At 41.0% G+C, this 19,894-nt stretch overlaps 1 protein-coding gene across 1 annotated transcript; it reads right to left on the bottom strand.

Annotated features, from left to right (window-relative positions):
• Positions 1-14,605: 14,605 nt before the first annotated feature.
• On the bottom strand, positions 14,606-17,820 carry nrsn1l (neurensin 1-like; the record flags this gene model as incomplete). The annotated part of the gene is made up of 3 exons (XM_083926183.1): positions 14,606-15,019; positions 16,474-16,623; positions 17,767-17,820. 3 exons carry the CDS (start codon positions 17,818-17,820, stop codon positions 14,606-14,608), a joined length of 618 nt encoding a protein of 205 aa, XP_083782309.1.
• Positions 17,821-19,894: the final 2,074 nt, after the last annotated feature.

Genomic DNA, 19,894 nt, shown 5'->3' with positions numbered 1-19,894 from the left:
ACTCTTCACATCAGCATTACTTCCTTCCACTGCGCAGCTAAAGCTAATTCGCATGTTACTCCTGTTTTTTCACCTGCCTCCCTTTAACCCCTGCTTGGAGTGGGTCCCAACTGCTTTGCGCCAAGTCCAGCCCTACTGTGCTGTGATCTACAACGAGTGGACCTGGTCACTATGTCCCTTGCTATATCATGTTTCATTGCTCTGATTAGTTGTAGGTCTATTTAATTGTGTCCAGAGCAAGCGAAAACCTCTGATGCTGAAAAATCCAACCAATGCGGAAATGCCAAAACTGCAGTAGCTCGAATGGCCACTTGAGGCTAGCTGTAAAAGCAAGTCATCTCCATAGATGACTAACTAACATAACTTTACAGCAGAAATAAACATGTTTACAGCCTATAACAACTTTACGGGGGTCTTTTTAAAAAATTATATTAAGGCTTTAAATGCGCACAAACACACAAAATACTTGTTGGTAAAGCCAATTATTTTTTGGCTTGGGCCTTTAAAGGATATTACCATCACATATTGTTTTACAAACCAGGCTTTCCCATTTGAGTGTCTAAAGCACAATCTTTTTAGTCCATTTAACATAATGCTTTTCTAGCTGTTGGGAGATGTAATGTTCAATTTGGCATTCCTTGAAGCATTATCAAGTGAGTGAGTTACATGATATGGCTGAATAAAGAATTCATATTTCTTGTTTTTATTGGTAGCTCTTCGTATTCATGCTGACTTATATTAAGGTTCTTTATCAGTTATGTGTATGTTTCTGGTGTTGAATATTATAACAGGTATGAAGGTTCTGTAAAGCTGATTAGAAAGCGGATGCAGGTCTAATTTATCATATCCAGTTAGCCGCATCCTATTCCCATCCCGGTGCCAAATGGACAGGTCGTCATTTAGCCTGCAGCAGGCTGTCATTGGGACTGAGGCCTGTGTGTGGTTGAATATGTTAGTGTGTGAGCGTCCATCCCGCCTTCAGCATCAGTCCTTTTCACTGCAGCCATAATTACCACTGTCTGAGGGTAACCAACAGTGGCGGATCTCATTATGCCATGATATGGGTCGCGTCTGCATATACAGGCACACATACACTGCTTATTTACATATGAATGCATCCAGTTTTGCACACACACCCACAAGCAGGGACACACTCAAATCTCCACCCACACACATGCACACACACACAAACACAGCATTTACATATAAAAGCGTTAATGTGCGACACACACGTTACATAGTACACACACACAGCAGCCTTTTCATACATGCACCTCACACATATGGGCTACTCATAAATTTAGACACTTCCGTCAGAAGGCCTTCGCCAGCCGACAGGGATATGAACCCAATATAGCATCCCAGAGATAAGCCAGTGACTCTGGAAGCAGAACTAATATTATTTGCACGGTGTCGAACGTTTATCTGGCGCCGCCTGCAAAGTGATGGTTCGGTGTCACTTTTGTTTAATAATGATGTGCCAATAGTAATATGCCTGCTGGCTGGAAACCTATTACAGTTCAAAAGATTATCCAAATACAATCTAATTTGGAATATTGCATTTTGACAGCCTGTGACTGGAGGAGGTGGGACGGTAATGCGATACTTTCTTTCCTTTTTAAAAATTCCAATTAACATTTTTAATGCTCAACAAACCAATGGTGATTGCAAATATGCAGAGGTGTTTGACTGTGCCAAATCTCCTGATGGGTTTCAGACAAAAGAGAGGGGAAAATAACTTTTCCACAACGCAAACTTTTGATTAGGTGAGTGCCGTGTTTGGGCTCTCCTGTCAGTTGACTTTAAATTGACATTGTGAAAAAGAGATCATCTTTAAATGTGCAGTGGGAGAGGGAACACTGTCAAACTGTTATATCCTGTGAACACAAAAATACTTACTGTACATTCATCATTCTTATCAGGGATGGCAGAGCAGCTTTCTGTTGTCACACTAAGTAGCACAATCTTACATACTACTTTAATATCACTACGTTATGCAGCCTGTAAATTACTATCACGCAAATACTGCTTATCGAGATACACTGTTATGTCATTAATCAAAAGCAGGAAATTTGTTAGAGTAATAGATCTCGACATTTACTGGTGATCTAAGTTTTCCATTTTTCTCGAGGCATAATAATCATCCAAAATGCTAGTTACCACCAATATCACTTTATTAAGATCTTCCTTTGAATACTTGCAGCCTTGAATTTAGCTCCCTTATTTTCATCTTGCTCTCATAAATACTTAACCATCAACACGGTGCAGGAAAATTTGAAAAAAAAGAAAAAGATTTTTGCTAGTTATTAAAATTGAAATTAAAGTCCACCTCAGATCATCCTACATTGTTATATATCATCAATATCGTCTCCATATTTTGTCACAAAGTGTTATAATTTACTTTTCTGTACTTTGCCTCATCTTCCCCTCCACTCAGTTAGCGATTTCAACCTTTTCAATGAATGCCTTTTGAAAACCACCAGAGAAGCAGTGAGTTGTTGGTTCAATCACAGTGGGTGCATGGGCATATTAATATCACGGCAGAATAATCATATGGTTTAATCTGACTTGGAAGGTTTTAAGATCTTAAGCTTTTAATTTTTAATTTTCAGTACACTTAACTTTCTTTATTGTTTCTTGTTAAATCTTGTAGCCATCTGTGTAAGATGTCTCATATAGTGCAGTGGCAAACCTGGTAGAAATGTAAGCTGTTATATATACAGTATAAAGATATATATAATATATATATATATATATAATGAAACAAAAAGTACAAACAGTAACTAGAGCTGAGACACATTGTTGTCCTCCTTAATTTGGAGGACTTGTTGCAACATGCTGATGCAGGTGTTATGTTGTGTTCACACCAGCCATGAAAGTTTGCTTAATGCGGCACAAGTTGATCCGAATAACGCGTGTTTCATTTCACGCCATTCATGTCATTTGTTTTGCCCGCTGATAATTTGCATATATTTGTGTCTTTGCATTGACTTTGTATGTAATCCTGCTGCCCAGTTTGTGCAAAATTCGAAAATGTGAATATAAAATTATGTCTATCATATTCAATATCTTAAGTCCATTTCACATGTGCACTTCCAACCTGAAATTATCTAGACATCACCTGGAGGAGCTCAATGACCGAAGCAGTTGGATCAAACATCAAATGGACTGTACCCGGACGGCTCCCTAGTACAAAGTCTGTGTAATGTCCGGATGAGCCCATGTGTGAATAGAGCAGCTCATTGTCCGGAGAATTCACAGTGAACCGTGTTTATGTGTGTGTTGATGATGTTTCTATAATGCAGCTGTCGACTAACAATAACCATCTGAGGAAGAAAAAGAAGGTTTGATTAAACACGGAGATGCCGAAAAAAATACCTAACTGGAGAGATGACCAGATTTGGGAACTTTTCATCAGAAAAATTCAAGGAACAACAATAGGGCATTGTTCGGAGTTCATGTGAGAAAACGGCCTTGGTTTTGCAGGTTAGCATGCTAGCATTTCCTAGTTAGCACTAAACCCAGAGTAGAGCTGAGGGTGATGAGAACCTATTGAACCAGTTATAATTTTGATCTGATGATGGTGCCAAATGTTACAGCTAGGGGATCATCACAGTTATTAGAATTCATCCTGACGGGAACATGAAATCCTATGGCAGTCGCTCGCGATATTTCACTCAAAACCATGAACATCAACCTAAGAGAAACCTACAGTAGGGAAATATTCAGGAGTTTGGAAAAATCATGAGAATTCATCCTCTGAGCTATCCATACCAAATTTCATGGTTTAAACATTTCATCAATGAAACGTTAATTGCCTTACAAATGTACCAATTGTCGCCTCACAGCAAGAGAGTTACTGGTTTGAATCCCGGCTGGGGCCCTTCTGTGTGGAGTTTGCATGTCCCCCCCCCCCCCCCCCCCAGATTTCTTTTTGCAGTAGGAGGATGTGCTCATGTAATGAGACTGTTGGCTGATGAAACAGGGTGTTGGTCTGCCCACCAGATCTCCTTTCATCTTCAGAGCCTTTGACGTCAACTAAGGAAAGGTTGATTGGTTGTGGGTTGGAACTTCATCTTGTATACAGAAAACATGCCTGAGGGCTGATACTGGCCTAAAATGATATGTTAGGACAAAACTGGGAGGACCCTTACAGTAAAACAATAATGGATCGAAACATTCACTAACTGACATTAGTTTCTTCATTTGACTATTTGTTCGTACCAACTCCCTGCACACATTCAGTGCACATTCAGAGTTGATTATTTCATGGTGATGGACTGTATGCTCCGATAAGAATATGGCCGTGGCAAATGCTTATATTGAGTTGTGCTTGCGGAGGGAAATAACGTCTCTTCATGTCATGATGTGTGAGACATCAACATGGTCAACCATAACCATTTCAGGAATTGTGATGAGTTCATGCTGTTGCTTCACTTGTAATGGAACTATGTGCATGTTTAGCTCTTTTAAAGGAAATATGCTAATTTCAGCCTGAAGGCATGTAATGACAAATGAGAGTGAGAGTGAGACTGCTATCCCTGTGTTTCTGCCTCTCTCCTAGGGACACTTTTTTACCAAGCAAATGACTCATATTCCATATGCATATCTGTCCTGGCTAACATACTATATAGAGGCTGTAGCAGGCTCCCTTTTCAAGTGCATTTTTACTTTACTTAAGTCTCCCCTTTACAGACATGTCCACTTTATGATAATTCCGGACAGTTTGTGGAAAAACTGTTTTTCTCATGCAGCACAAATGTGTTATTTTCGACTATTCTAAAATGGCGTATTTGAATATTTTTGCATACTCGGATCCATAAACAGTCTCGGAATTGCATACATTGGGTCTGACTGGAAAGTTGAGACTCTTGTGGATTCAATGAGCCTTATGATTTTCATGAGCACTGATAGATCACCGTATAAAATAAGCTGTTGTGACCTCTAGGATATTGTTTTCCTAGGTATATTGACAGTAAAGGGGTTTCTGAACAGTTTCTAGAACAAGTGCAATTGTGCATCCAAGTTAAGCAATTAAAAAAAAAAAAAAGTCAATATGTTCTTCAAGGTAAGAGCAATGATCTCACCAAATTTCGTGGACATCAAAATAACTTTTTCCCATCTATGGCGTGCATCTGGGGGCGTTATGGAGCCCGCTGGCCACACACGAGCCCAATTACTGCAGAACTTTGCTATTTTTGCAACCTCTAACCTTTGTGCCAGTTTTTCGAGAATCCCAAGTCCCTCAAAATGCAATAAAGTTTGACACATAAAGCTGACTTCGGGTTGTAAGTAGGTGGTGCTATGACTCAATTTCAGCATGTTGATGTCTTCAAGCCTGGGGCCTGTTTCACAAAGCAGGTTTAGTAAAAACTCTGAGTCTGTTAATCCTGAAATGAGGGAAACTCTGAGTTTTCCGTTTCACAAATGGAGGTAACTCAAACCAGAGAAAGAGGGGTAACTCTAGCCTGTTTCACAAAGAGAGGTAACTTAAGCTCTCGATCTATTACCATGATAACATTCTCTATGAACCTAACCCGGTTGGTACCAGGTTTTTCTCAACAAACCTTGAGTTTCTCTCTGTCTCCGCCCTCTTTCAGCCACACACAGTATTTGATTTCCTCATTCATTCAGTCAGCGGGCGAGTTCTGGCGTAGTATAGTTCCGTCTGTTTTCTGAGAAAATCATTGCAAAAATCAGTCAGTAGGCCTACATTAGAAGTTATATTAGGTGGGGACTATTTTCTCTACCATGGCATGTCCTTTTGATAATGATCCCGTGGATGAAGGTGCAGCATTACTGCGCAAAGAATAAAATATTCGTCAGGAGATGATTATCAGACCGTGCATGGATGTTCTTGCATTTCCGGACAATTATTTTTTTGAGCGGTACCGTTTCACGTCACAGTCCATCATTTACATACACAACCTAATCCGTCCTTACATTAGCCAACATCAACAACCAAAGTCATGCTCTCACATCCCAGCAGATATTGTGTGTTGCGCAGTGTTTTTTTGCAAATGGGAGTTTTTTATACAACGTCGGAGATGCAGAGCACTTGAGTAAGGAAACTGTATGCAGAGTGGTCAGAAAAGTGTGCCTCGCGCTGAAACGGCTACTACCCATCCTTTTCCCTGGACATAAACCTGTCAGCGCCATCAAGGAGGAGTTCCACAGGATTGCAGGTGCAGAGATCCATTAAATGAATATTAAATAATATTCTGTTGACAATGTGCAATGACACTGTGCTACAACCTCAGACTGGGATTATTCATTTTAATTTCTTTCAGGATTTCCCAGTGTGATTGGCTGCACAGAGGGCACACACATCCCCATCACGGCTCCATCCCATAATGAAGCAGATTATGTGAATAGGAAGTCCATTTACAGCATAAATGTGCAGGTACATGTGAAGTGACTACTGTTTCAAAATGTTAAAGACTGCATCATAGTTAAACATCTGTCATTCTCTGCACTGTCGAGATCGTATGTGATGCTTCATACATCATTTCCAGTGTGGAGGCCAAGTGGCCTGGGTCTGTTCATGACTCAAGGATTTATCAGGAGTCTAACCTGAGCAACAGACTGCAACGTGGTTAGCAGACTAAAGATTTGCACAATACTGTATAATTCACTGTCTCCCTCCTTTTAATATAATCTAATGTATCCACTATACATTACAGGAGAGTTTTATGGCAATCTGCTGGGTGACAGGGGTTACCCATGCCAACCTAGGCTGCTGACCCCTTACCCTGACCCTGAACCAGGCCCCCAACAGAACTTCAACTGGGCTCACTGCAGGGCAAGAGCACAGGTTGAGATGACCACAGGCCTGCTGAAAGCCTGTTTCCAGTGCCTACGTCCAGTGGTGTGAAAAACGTAGCCCTCCTCTTCCCCGTTGCCATGGTGACTCATCGAATCGGGCTCCATTGATGCTGTCTTTTTATACTTGTGGTGCACGCGCTTAACTCCAGGTGAAACTACTCCGAGTTGATCAAACTAACTCAAATCTGCTGTTCTGGAACCGAAAACTCAGAGTTTCCTATCTCAGAGTAGATCAACTCAGAGTTCAGGGTTAGATTCAGAGTAAAGTTGAGCTACGACAACTTCCTTTTTCAAGTTTTGGGCAAAGTTCACCGCCACGCCACATCGAGGGTGTTCAATTTATTCTCAATAGCTTTGCAATTTAGCATCACAAAGGTCTTTAGATGCAACCTAGATGCAAAGTCACTCGGGATAATTCTGTAGGAGGAGTTCATTAAAGTACAACACGTCTGACTGGCTTCAATTTGCGAAAAAATGCGACAGTAAATCCAAAATGGCCGATTTCCTGTTGGACTTAGGGTATGGCTCCAAGAGGCTGATTTAAGTCTCTATACTTTACATCTGCCTACCAAAGTTTGTACGTCTACATTAAATTTAAAGGTGGAGGCAGTGACTAGGGGATGCCCTCAAGCCAATTTAACACACACAAGCCCAAGACCCATATCAGGTATTACATTTAGAAACTGATGATGCATGTGCGACTTTTTGTGCACTTAGGAGCACGATTAGCACTTCAAAAATGCTAAAAGTAATAAGGGGGCGCTATAGTGCCGACGTGCCATGCCCAAGTCCAATTGTGGCATTAAATTAAAGTAATTACTAGTGTTAACATGGGCGAAATATTTCCTTCCAACATGTGTTCTTAAAATGAAAATTGATGCACAAAATTTAAAATGGCCGACTTCCTCTCTGGTGATTAAAAAAATGCTAGAAAGTACCTGTGCTCGTTAAGATGAGAGCAATGATCCCACTAAATGTCATGACCATAAAAAGAACTTTATCCCAACAAATCCTCAGCCCCTCAAAAATACGATGGCGCAGATTAGCAGAGAGGGTGACAGCAGAGTAGCAGGTAGGAGCAGATGGTGTAAACTGAAGCAGCAGCAGGAATGATTGTCACCTCCACCACCACCTCGTCCTCTTGTGAGAATGTGATTGCTGATTGTAAGGATCTGCCAGAATTAACTTTGTGCTCCATTTGTGAAGCAAAGCAACAGGGAATTCCCAAAATAGCGTCAATATATAATGTCTGCCGACATAAAGAATTGTTGTTTGCTGGCAACTTGTTTAGTAGAAATTAACAAAAATGTTCTAAAACCATGAACATAACATTGTTTAACGTTAAAGGTTGAATATGTATAATTTTTTATTAATAGCTATTTATTAAAAAAAAGAAAAAAGAATACACCCAAAGGGCATTTTGAGGAGTACAGAATAAAAGTATAGCTTGATAAAAGTTATAAAAAATATATTTAGTCTGAATCAATATTTTAAAATCTTTTTTGACGGGCATTGATAATGACTTTCTGTCACGTTCTGTTTACATTGTAGCAGCCAATAGTGACCGGCATTGCGGGTTGCTAGGGTTGTCTGTTGTTCAGCGCAGTTACTGTAGGCTGGCGCTAGGTGAAATGGAGTTGGCCAACCCTGCAGCCGCTTATTTTTCCCAGCAGCTGAGTGACCAGAGACGGGCAAAAACCAGAGTCAACATAGTCCAAGCATTCACTCCTTGGGAGATAAAGGAGTTGAACAGCATTAAGACGCCTAAATGGCGACATTTCTCCTTGATTGGTAAGCTAACTTTCATGTTAACTCAGTCAGTAAAACTCCTCTGCAATACTTGTTTTTATGGTGTGATTTGAGGGAATAGGTTGAGACAGGCTCAAACACTCTCTGGTCTGGTAGATGGCGGTGTTCTGCTCATTCTCCACATTCAACCTTCAACATATAATATACTTGCTAAAAATCGGCATGTATACTGTCATGCTAACATTAGCATGTTGGTTCAAATTCAGCTCAAATCAGCACAGTAGCGTAATCGTGACTGCACTGTATTGTAGTAAAATTTGTATCTTAGAAGAAGCAAAATATCAATATATTGATTCTACCAATTGATTTTTCTTCTGCCACCTACCTCCACAAAATATGTCAACATGGTATCATATCATCTGTACTGCCATCTGTGGGAATAGGAAAAATGCAACACCACACAACAAGTTAAGCCAACACAGCTGTTATTTACAGTGTTTAAGCTTAAGTTTTCCCTAAAAATCAGTTGGCAGCACACTTTAGCTATATATGACCTTCATCAGAGTACATTGAATGTAAATGCATATACATTGATCTGAGTCAAGCTTAATTTCCAGTTCAAAAAATGATTAAACCAAAAATATGGACCGATTCTTTTTTTCAGATAACTGCCGACAGCCCCGTTTTTGTCCAAAGCATACCCAACCTCACACACAGGCTGAGAGACATTCCAGCTTCCTACTGTATCGGTTTTTCACAGCATGAGATGTTACAGTATCATTCCAGTGCAGCAGACTCCTAGGCATCCAGAGATACAGCCCCCACACACAAACACACATACACTGGGATGGATGGGTCTGCCAATCAGCACAAGCAGACTGCAGCCCCAATCCTTGGCTGTGCTCTTTTTCTCCCTCAACAGTGTGACTCACACTCCGAGCTTCGCAGTCAGTGGAGCGTATCAGCCTCCATCTCCACAGGAACCGCTGCCACTTTTCTATCTCATTATGCACTTACATACAGCTAGCTGCTAATAAACCCATGAAGCATGCTCAAATCAACCGTGCAAACATGCACTCAAAGTGTGCAAAGAGCAATGTTGACAACACAGACAGAAAATAGTCCCTGGGATGGTGCTGATGCTTGCTCATATGCAGGCATGATGTGTTAAAGATTTTGCCACAGAAAGAAAGAAGCAGAAAGAAAAAAGACTTCAAACTTCTTGCAGACAAACATACCCTGCCTTTTGGGATGTTTTTAAGGGTGATTATTATCATTTACATGGTCATTTGAAAAATGACTGTTTACTGCAAAGGTCACAAGAACCTCCATAACAGGCCCAAAACGTTTTGGAATATCAGCGGGCCTAAACACAGCATAAGTGCTACAAAAAAAGATATGATTCTGCTGACAAGTTGCGACTTAAAGCAGCCTAAGTGTGTGTTAGGTGTCCCTCCTGTTGGTGTGTGACTTGTTCAACAGGATGAGATGAGTCACACTCACAGCTGTGACTCATCTCCCAAAAGTAACACGATGTACTCATTCAGACATAAATACAGCTCACTAAGAAACACACAGCTACACCCACAGCTACACACTCCAGATCTCACATCCCCAGTTTATGAATACATGTTAGTACTAATTTTTGCAAACTGCTTCAGTTAGGCTACACACACAGCTCCTTCTTTGCTCGCAAATATCATCAGTGATTATTCACATTACTCTAGCTATTACTATGGTTACTGTTACTTTTGTGGTTGCTTGCATCTCTGGAAGTTTGTCTCTGTCTGTCTGTCTGTCTTTGTCTCTCTCTGTCCATCTGTCAGTCTCCGTCTTTTCTCTATTCTTTTCTTCCTCCCTAACTGGTCAAGACAGATGTCCGTCCTCCATAGAGCTGGGTCTGTCTGACGTTCCTGCCTGTTATAGTGAAGGTTTTTGTTACCACCGTACTCAATGGGGGAATTGTTGGGTCCAAGTTAATCATAGATAAGTCAGAGTGTGGTCTCTACCTACTCTGTAAAGGTTCCTGAGATAACCTTTGTTATGATTTTGTTACTGTAAATAAAATTTAATCAAATTTAATTGATTACAAATAGCTCTAAAAATGTCACCTTTTCAGGATTTGAGAAAAAAAGTTAGCTCTACTGTATAACATGTCCCCAACTATTATTTTTGCTTTGATTAAAAGGTCATTTTAATACTTTTACAGAGAAAAAAAAAGATTATACTGCACATTGGACAAAAATATTAACTCCACATCCACATTGTAGTTTTTTTCAGTTCCATCTCATCAGTCGATGGAGTTGCTCAGTTGTCACGGAGATAGCTCATGATTATCATTTTCCTCTGATGTCATCATGTGTGGTTTTGATCTAAATGTCTCAACACAGATTATATGAATGCCCATAAAAGTTGGTACATACAATCATGTCACCCACATCTTACATTGTGATAATACATTGTCATTGTTTGCATGTTAACATACTGGCGTTAACCATTAGACTTCTGTCCAACAGAGCTCCTAGCACCTGCCTTCTGTAGACTCTGACAGGAAAATTCAGGAAAGGAATGTGCAGCTTTTGCGGCCGCTAAACCTGCACATATAGACAAAAAGAAAATATCATTCATGTAATGCTAGGCACAAATGCACGTCCCCAGGGAATATACTGAATGTACCCTCTTAGGCAACAAGCGTCAGTCCTCGTGGGGGCAATACTGAGCTAATCACAGCTTTTCCATGACCACAGCCGTAAAATGAACATGGTGCCTGTGGAGGAACGTGTAGAAAATATAGTCAAACAGAAGGGGTCAGCTTTCTCTTGTTGTTTCATGCTATAGCACACCTCACAGCAATGCTTCGACTGCAGCTTGTGTTACGATTTTCAGGTGACACATTCTAGAACACAGGGATGAATGAAATCGATCTCACGTAGCTCGAAGCCTGTGCATGCTTGGCAACTGGCAAACCGTCAACTTGTCTGAGCGTTTTCTGGAAAAGGCCTCCTGTAATTGATTTTATATAAGGGGGGTGGGCTATAAACAGTAAGGGCGAACTCACACTGTCCTTCTGTCCCGGGCCAAAACAGGTTTTTCAGCTAAAGCCTAGTACGTTTAAATAGTGTGAGTGCACCCGCTCCGCGCATAATTGCGGACAGCGGGCCGTCCACAGCTTTTGTAGAGCCGTTTGCACATGTACGAGCACGAGCGTGCGCACGTGTACGAGCACGAGCACGAGCCCTGCGGCGGTAGCGGTATGTGCGCCTGTTTGGACATAGAAAATAGAAGGACGGACCATGCGCGGACATTTAACAACAACAATGGCGGTGAAAGGTTCACGTTGATGTGATGCGGAGGTGGGGTGTTTACTGCAGATTTGGTCGGATGAAAAGATTCAAAAACAGTCGACAAGACGCACAAAAACTCCGAGGTCTATGGAAAGATTTGTAAACAAAGCCACACACACACGATCAATGCGTGTGACGTGTTACGGCGTGATGACGTATGGACAGCAAGAAGCATTTGCGCGAGGCCCTGGCAGTGTGAGTAAAAACGGGGCTGGGGCGCGGGGGGAGAGGGAGGGGGGACAAGTACCCTAAAGCCCGGGTCGCGGTGCGGAAGGACAGTGTGAGTGCGCCCTAAGACTCAATTATCCAGGCCTCTCACAGTTCCACCTTAAGAGTGCTTACTCTTCTTCTTATCTCTCTTACGTTTGCCGAATGTCTGCTCAAAACACATACATTTATCGTACATAGCTTATTCCAACTTAAAGAAAGCCACTTTGTTCATGTGGATGTGCATACAAGTGCTCGTGAGATTATGCTCATCTCACTTAGAGAGATTAGCATAATCTCACAAGCACTTGTATCACATCCCCAAAATGCTATATGAGGCTACCTGGTGTAGTTCAGGATTTACTCTCACAGAAGTCCTGCAGTCAGAAATCAGAAATGACTTGGTCGTACTTTGAGGCCCAATGTGAGACCTGCAGAAAAAGTATCTAAACGATGCTAAAAGCTGAATAAGTTCTCTGAACCCTTTTAAACTTTCACTACAAAGAAACACTTTGTTAAGCATAAATATGAAAAATGCCACTTAACAGTAGGTTTCAAATAGGTTTTTATATTTTTGCCACGGTGGAACAGATTGATTAAATGGAACCAAACACTAGCAAAGCCTAATACATTTATGCAGATCATAAGTTTATTTTGCTCTAGTGATACTTGAACCCCATGTCATTTCAATATCTTCATCAAAACCAAAAAACACAACAAAACAGTGAAACATCAATAATAACATCCAGTGGAATCAGTGCAGTTAACTAATCAGGACATCATGATTATTCTATTTTTTTTTCTAACATGGACTCTCTATTATCCAAGCTAATTTCACTAAACTGGAGGACCTAATCAAACAAGTGGCCTCTAAGGTGCCTGTGCAAATTCCTCTCACCTCGCCACTCACTGTGTATGCCTGTACACAAAAAATCTGATTGGTGTGAAAATAAAGAGAGGGGGAGTGCTGGACCAATCAGAAAAGAGCCTTTGTTCGGAGTTTAAAATGGAGCACTTGAAGCCCAACTGTTGCCTGGAGACACATTGCAGGCAATTACGGAGCCAGATTACAGTGGGGAGAAAATAGGTGATGTTGTCAATGGAGCATGAATTTGTGTGTGGGCGTGTGGGTGAGCGGGTGAGTGCAAGTGCATGTGACTGTATGTGTTGAATACAGCAGGCTGAGCATTAGTGGAGATATGTGAAAATGTAGATACATAATTGTTATTGATTTTTAGCCCTCTTCTGCATGTGAGCAGCTTTCTGAATCTCCTGTGATCCATGTGTGTCTGTGTGAATGGAAATATAGGTTTTCTATGTCACTCATGCAATATCACCAACTTGTCTAACTACTTGGAAAGCTGCAGTGCCACTACTGTTTTAAAAAACAAGTGTTAAAAAAATACTCATATAAAGTACAACAAACACTATCAAGTGGTAAAAACACATCACTTTCTACCATCAGTCATTAGGATGCTGCTCTCTTTGAGTGTTGAGGTAAACATTAATCACTGTATTTTTAAAATACAACACTAGTGCACTGCACAACAACACAACACAGTCTACGGTCAACAACTATATCCCAGCCTGTATTACAAGGTATTTAAGCGACCCACAAGGTTGGTTGATGTCTTTGGGCCTCATTTATATATTTGAATATGGATTTCTTCTACAAAGATCTCCACAGGTCAAATTGTACTTCTAAAGCCAGATAGGTATTTAAAAAAACAAAACAACCTATGTCTAAAGTGGTCACACAAATCCTGGTATGTCCAGACCTGGGACCTTGTTAAACTGTAATGCTGCATTTCCACTGCATGGTAAAGCTTGACTCGTCTCGACTCACTCTTTTTTGGTTTTCAAATGACAAAAATTGTGGATTGTAGCTGGTACTTGTTTTGGTACCACCTCAGTTGAAGTTCCAAGCGGGCTGAGCTGATATTAAAAGTCGGAGTTAAAAACACTGTCGACCAATGACTGATGAGAGAATCGTCACTTGTGCTAGATGTCCTGCATAAACCCGCCATTTTTAAATAGCCAAGCTTCCATCAACAACGACCGTAGTTGTTCTATTCACTCACTACAGATATTGAAAAATGACAGCCTGCATAACTGTGCCACACATTTGACAAAGTGCAGAAGTTCCTCCGTTTAGTTGCCGATGAAAGTGTCAGCTATGAAGATGATGTCATGGCAGTTTCATGCGGTGTCGTTATTGAGATCTGCTGAGAATCCCGCACTGAGGGGGTACTATCCGCAGTGGAAAACCAAAACAAGTACTGGTACCAAGAAGTGGAGTAGAGCTGTACAAAACAGTGGAAACACAGCATAATGTCCAGGTCACAAAACAACCTCCAGTTGAACATTTTGCATGCTAAAATGACATTTATTTCCTCCAGTAACAATAATAAGACCTGGTAAATGAGGCCTTCGGACTAGAACAAAAAACTGTAGCCTATGTAGCTCAGCAGGAATGTTTTTTAAGAAGTAGACTGTACTTTTTCTACTTTAAACAGTGCAACGGGTATCTTCCCCTCCTCTATACCTGGCGGCTTAGTGACAACATCCCGGGAATCCCTAAATCCCCTCCACTTTGACCCCGCCTCTCCTCTCCATTCCCCTTCCCCTGGCCTGAGGAACAGCTTCTCTTTCATGTTGGCCCTGGGGAGGATCCAAATGACAACCCCCATTGCCGCCAGGGCACAGCCAAGACAGGAGAGCCCGAGCCCGGCAGCAGTGCTGAGGTGCAGCCCCCTGTTGAAGCTGACGGCCTGGCTGTCCACAAAGAACAGGTCCCCCTCTCCGAACGACTCGATTTTATGGGGAGTGGAGTAACCTACAGACAGGCTGGCAATACCTGCAGTCAGGATCAGGAGACTCAGGGCCAAGGACACCTGCAGGGGGAGAAAGAAACCACAAGAGTCAATATAGCCCGTGTCCGTTGATTTCTAAAGGTGGTGCTTGTTTGCTTATATCTCTCCACTTCCTGTTAGGAAAGGTCACTTTGTTGTGTGAGATGCAAAAAAAAAAAAAATTGCCAAATGGGCAGGGGGCTTACATGCAATCCCTCACCTTTATAAATACCACCACACCACTGTTTGCACTTCATCATGTGCATTAGGAGTTTAAAATGCATTGTCTCCTCAACATTAAATGAGTAGAGAGAGTTGTTTAGAGTTATTACACTGTAGAAGCTCAACACTGGCAGGCCAAAACAATTAACACAGAGGCACATCTTTGACTGCAGTCCTCCACAGACCAACAGTAGGGCTGAAGGGCAGCAGTGCATGGTGTGTTGGCAGTCTAATTTTGAAGGGAAAAATTTTTAAATCTGCTAGAATATAAAACAACGCATTTTCTATTCCTTCATCTTCATGTATTGTTGAAAAGTGCACTTAAGATTTTATAATTACAGGAAAACTCAAAATACCATAAAATCAATCGAATCGATTGATGCAGTTACCATGGAAGGGACTAATCATAGATCCAGATCAAATCAATCAAGTTCATCAGCAATGCGAAACATGCAATCGCACAAGATGAAAATATTGACCTTTTCAGGTGAATTTGCGTGATGCTGCGGGTCGGAGTCAGCGAGGAGGTTCAAATTCCAGGTAAGTTGTGTGAATATGTGTCAGTTATTTGTTTGTAGCCACCAGTGAACCTACTATGAACCATGTTTGCATTTGTTAGCACTACCATAACTTCCCATTTCGCACAACAGGCGTTGGGCTTGACGCGTCTCGGATTTTACAACACGTACAATGCAGTAACTGTGGTTATCTTAGCCATAGATTTCTAGTTACAGGACAAGTGATTGAGCATAAAGAAGGCCAAATAAGATGATTATTTATGACAATTAAGATGAAAAGGATGCTGGGTTTATAACGAGTAAGGGAAATGTGAAACATGGGCTGGACTGAAAAATACACTACATACATAAAGACATACCCCACTGACTATATACAGTATATCAGTGAACTGTTTAATACTTAAGAGGATGAATTAACTTTCTATGAACAATGAGGGTTCCCGACCCCCGTCTCCCCAGGGAGTTTTACTTCCATTTAAAACAAACCTGAAAAGCAACATGCATCACTGCCTGTGTGTAGTATTTCTCATGGGACATACCAGATGCCAGTGGTGAATTTAATCTCTATTTGTGTTATATCAATCAGTGACAGATATTTATTCACATGACATATCAGAGTAGGACTGATTAAGGGAAATACACAATATGTTGAGAGAGGCTGAGCGGTGAAAACGCAGACACCAACAGACACGATGAGGTGTTTTAAGACCCAGGAATAGAGCGAGTACTTGATGGGAGACATGGGAGCTGCTTTACCTTCCAGACTGCTGAGTTCCACCACAGGGTTGACCTCTGACTCTGGACGAACCCCCAGGTCTCCGGGTCTCTCTCCCACATGGAGGACGAGCACTCCTCATAGAAGTGGTGCAGATAGGAGCGAACCCCAAATTGACAGCTAGAACCCGCCTGGAGGGATGTTGTGCCAAAATAGACCAAGTGACATGGGTGAACACAAGTCTTTACACAGTTACATTTGCCCGCATCTTTATTTAACGAATACAGTGCACAGAATATAGCGTAATTATTTAATACATATGTGGTATCAAAACAATAGCTACTGAGTATCTACACTGGAATATGTAAGTACAAGGAGTACAAATACAAGAAGACGAAAGGTTAGGGAATGAGGGGGTAACAACTTTGTGTTTAGAAGATACTTAAATTTCACTTCACAATTTGTTGAACCTATCTATTTAATTAAGTACAGGAATACTATTACTACTACTAATAATACTATACTGGGTAACGAGACAGAAAGAAACGGAGAGAACAAGGTGACAGTGTGGTTCGATAAGTGTTTAAGTTATTAACCGGTAGTTAACAGCCCATCGTCCTTAAAGTCTCTTCTAACCATTTGGATGAAATAAAAAACTTTGAGGATTCTGGAAATACCTTCAGAAGAGTTGTGTGTGATGTTAATAAAACCTGGTATCGTCTGACTAATTCACAAATGCTTAATAGTCTGGAACCTCTTTTTGATTTCCAAGGGCCCTCCAAACTAGTTTCCAACTATCTTGCAAAGACCAAGGGCCGCACAATTTGACAGACCTACAACCAGTTAGAGCAACAAAACATCTGACGCATTGTTGAGCGACACAAGTTGAGGCAGTGCATGGCACCAAAAATTGCTGCCTTGTAACAAACGTTCTCAAATTATAGCTAAATAGTACACTAAAATGTGTTTCTGAATAAAATCGAGGTAAGAAATAGGCAATACAGTAACAGAATATGAGACGTATGTGCCAGAGCAAATAGAACATGAGCTTGCAGATTGGTCTGGTTCCCAGGCTAATTAATACCAGGGCAAAACACTGCAAATGTGCAAGAAAGCTCCCTTATTATAGGGTAAGTCTGGGTTTATTTGTGCTGTTTAATAAACCCGTTTCCTGGTCGTTTTTTCATTTGTACATACAAATGATCTGCATTTACACTGGTATATTTGGTCTGTAATATAAAGCGTTACCAGATCAGATGTCCTCGGTCTCTCGCTCATACAAGTCTTATAACTGTAATAAAATCAAACCATCATCCAGGGAAACTGAAGCTCACCTCACTCCCGGAGGATTCTCCTCCTGAGACACAGGCCTCGGAGCACAGCGCCATCACACCTTGTACACCTATAGTGAAAGATACAGACACGTACTGTAGGTAATACATATTCAGAGTCCCGGACTGATTTATACGTGTACATGTCAGGCTGGGCTGTAACACAAACACAGTTTATCTGCTGAATATGGATTCCCCTCAATAAAAGCCTCCATCCCCTCAGAAGCTGGTTATAAATCTTGGCCTGTGTCTTCAGGTCGCCCCAGTTATTGTTGCTGCATGTGAACGATTGACGGCTACCGTGGCCCTGAGGTGGCTCTATTACCACCCACGGATGAGTCACACAGATGCAAGAGCGCACACACGCTATTCTTCCTAATACGCATATGCACACATGTCCCTCTGTTGTTATTCTCCTGAGGCGGTTTGATTGATTTCTTTCATTCTCTGCCTTCAAACGGGTTTCTCTTAGCGGCTCCACATGGCTGATCTCAGTCTGTACTGTACTGTGAGTTTAACATGACTGCAATTTCAACACAACACAAGCAAATCACTAAATGAGAACATCGTGCACTGGTAATGTTAGGTTTTTATTCCCTCCCCCATGGACAAATGTTGAACCTGACAGGATGAGTTGTTACCAAACTCTGTCTCCATTTCTATCCCCTGTGCGAATATAAACACAACTCATACAAAATCACCCTGTGTCCACAAAAGAACCAGTGTGATGGCGCCAAATTGAAGAAAGTTTATTCAAACATAAACAGAATATCCAATCTCTTATATTTCAGTTGGCTGTCGTGAATTACTTGCAGGAGTTTGTGCTTTTACCTTATTAAATGAAGCTTTTAGAAACAGCATTTAGAAAGTCTTCTAAAAATAATTCTAATTGCGACCAGACGTCATGAAATGAAAACCTCTTTTTTAAAGTATTGACATACCATTTAGTTTGTCTGGGTTTGTTTTTATCTTATCAAAGGTAATGATCAGACCTGTCTGGATTATTCAAGGTGAATGTCAACACAAATAGAAATATGAATTCGCAAGAAAGTTAGGTAGGTGACATCATTTCAACTGACAACTTAATGGGACTCCATTTTCATGGTTTGAAGTGTGTGGAGCACTGACAAAGCACAACATTTACTTGGACTTATTTCACATTAAAAATATATGATAAATTCTTAACATACAACACATGGTTACAGATTAAACCAGTTTCCAACATGTTTGGCTTGTGAGCCCTCACCATAAAGCAGTGCCTAGTTTTGGCTCCTCGTAGGTGTCAGCTGGTCCACCAAAGAGACACTTCCCCTCTAAATGTCAGCTTCAGCCCAAAAGAGGCCAACTTGTACAATATTTAACAAAAAATCAAAGTCCAAAACATCTATACAAATTTGTGCAGCAGGTAGTCTCATGGCCTTTCAGATTTATTTTGAGACCCTTTGTATGGGTTGACACCTCGTTAGTGGACTAAACTACAACTTTAATTAAAATTGAGACTAGCTCCACTTTGAGCATCTACCGCAATAAAATACTGCTTATGCATTGATGCATCAGTATAAACAATCCAATAATGTCATATCGACCAACATGACACTAAGTTTAGAGCATAACATATACTTTTAGATTGATACATTAAAGGTCCTATATTGTAAAAAGTGAGATTTCTATGTATTTCTTTTTATTATAAAGCAGGTCAAGGTGCTGTATAAATACTGTGAAAATGTCAAAACGCTCAATCCACCGAGAAATGCGCACAGCCCGTATTCAGAAACTGTGTCCTTAAACGAGCCGTCAGGACTTCTGTACGGTTGTGATGTCACAACTATACTATATATGGGTAGAAAGTGTTGCCACAGTGCTGTTACAGTTATTCTCCGAGTGCAACGACTGTGCAGAGACGCCAAAAGTGCAGATATGGAAGACCTGGAAACGCTGACCAATCAGAGCAGACTGGGGTTTTTCAGGAGATGGTCTTAAAGAGACAGGCGCTTAAACGGAGCATTTCACACAGAGGGTGAATACAGGTATATTCAGACAGACAGTATGGGGAAAAATTATGTGTTTCTTGTACATTAAAGTATGTAAACATGTTCTTGTAGAAACCCAAAATACAAGTTTTTTATACATC

The sequence above is a fragment of the Echiichthys vipera genome (assembly GCF_963691815.1).
Source record: "Echiichthys vipera genome assembly, chromosome: 13".
In the NCBI taxonomy this organism is placed as follows: Eukaryota; Metazoa; Chordata; class Actinopteri; order Perciformes; family Trachinidae; genus Echiichthys; species Echiichthys vipera.
This window is presented reverse-complemented; position numbering and strand designations above follow the sequence as displayed.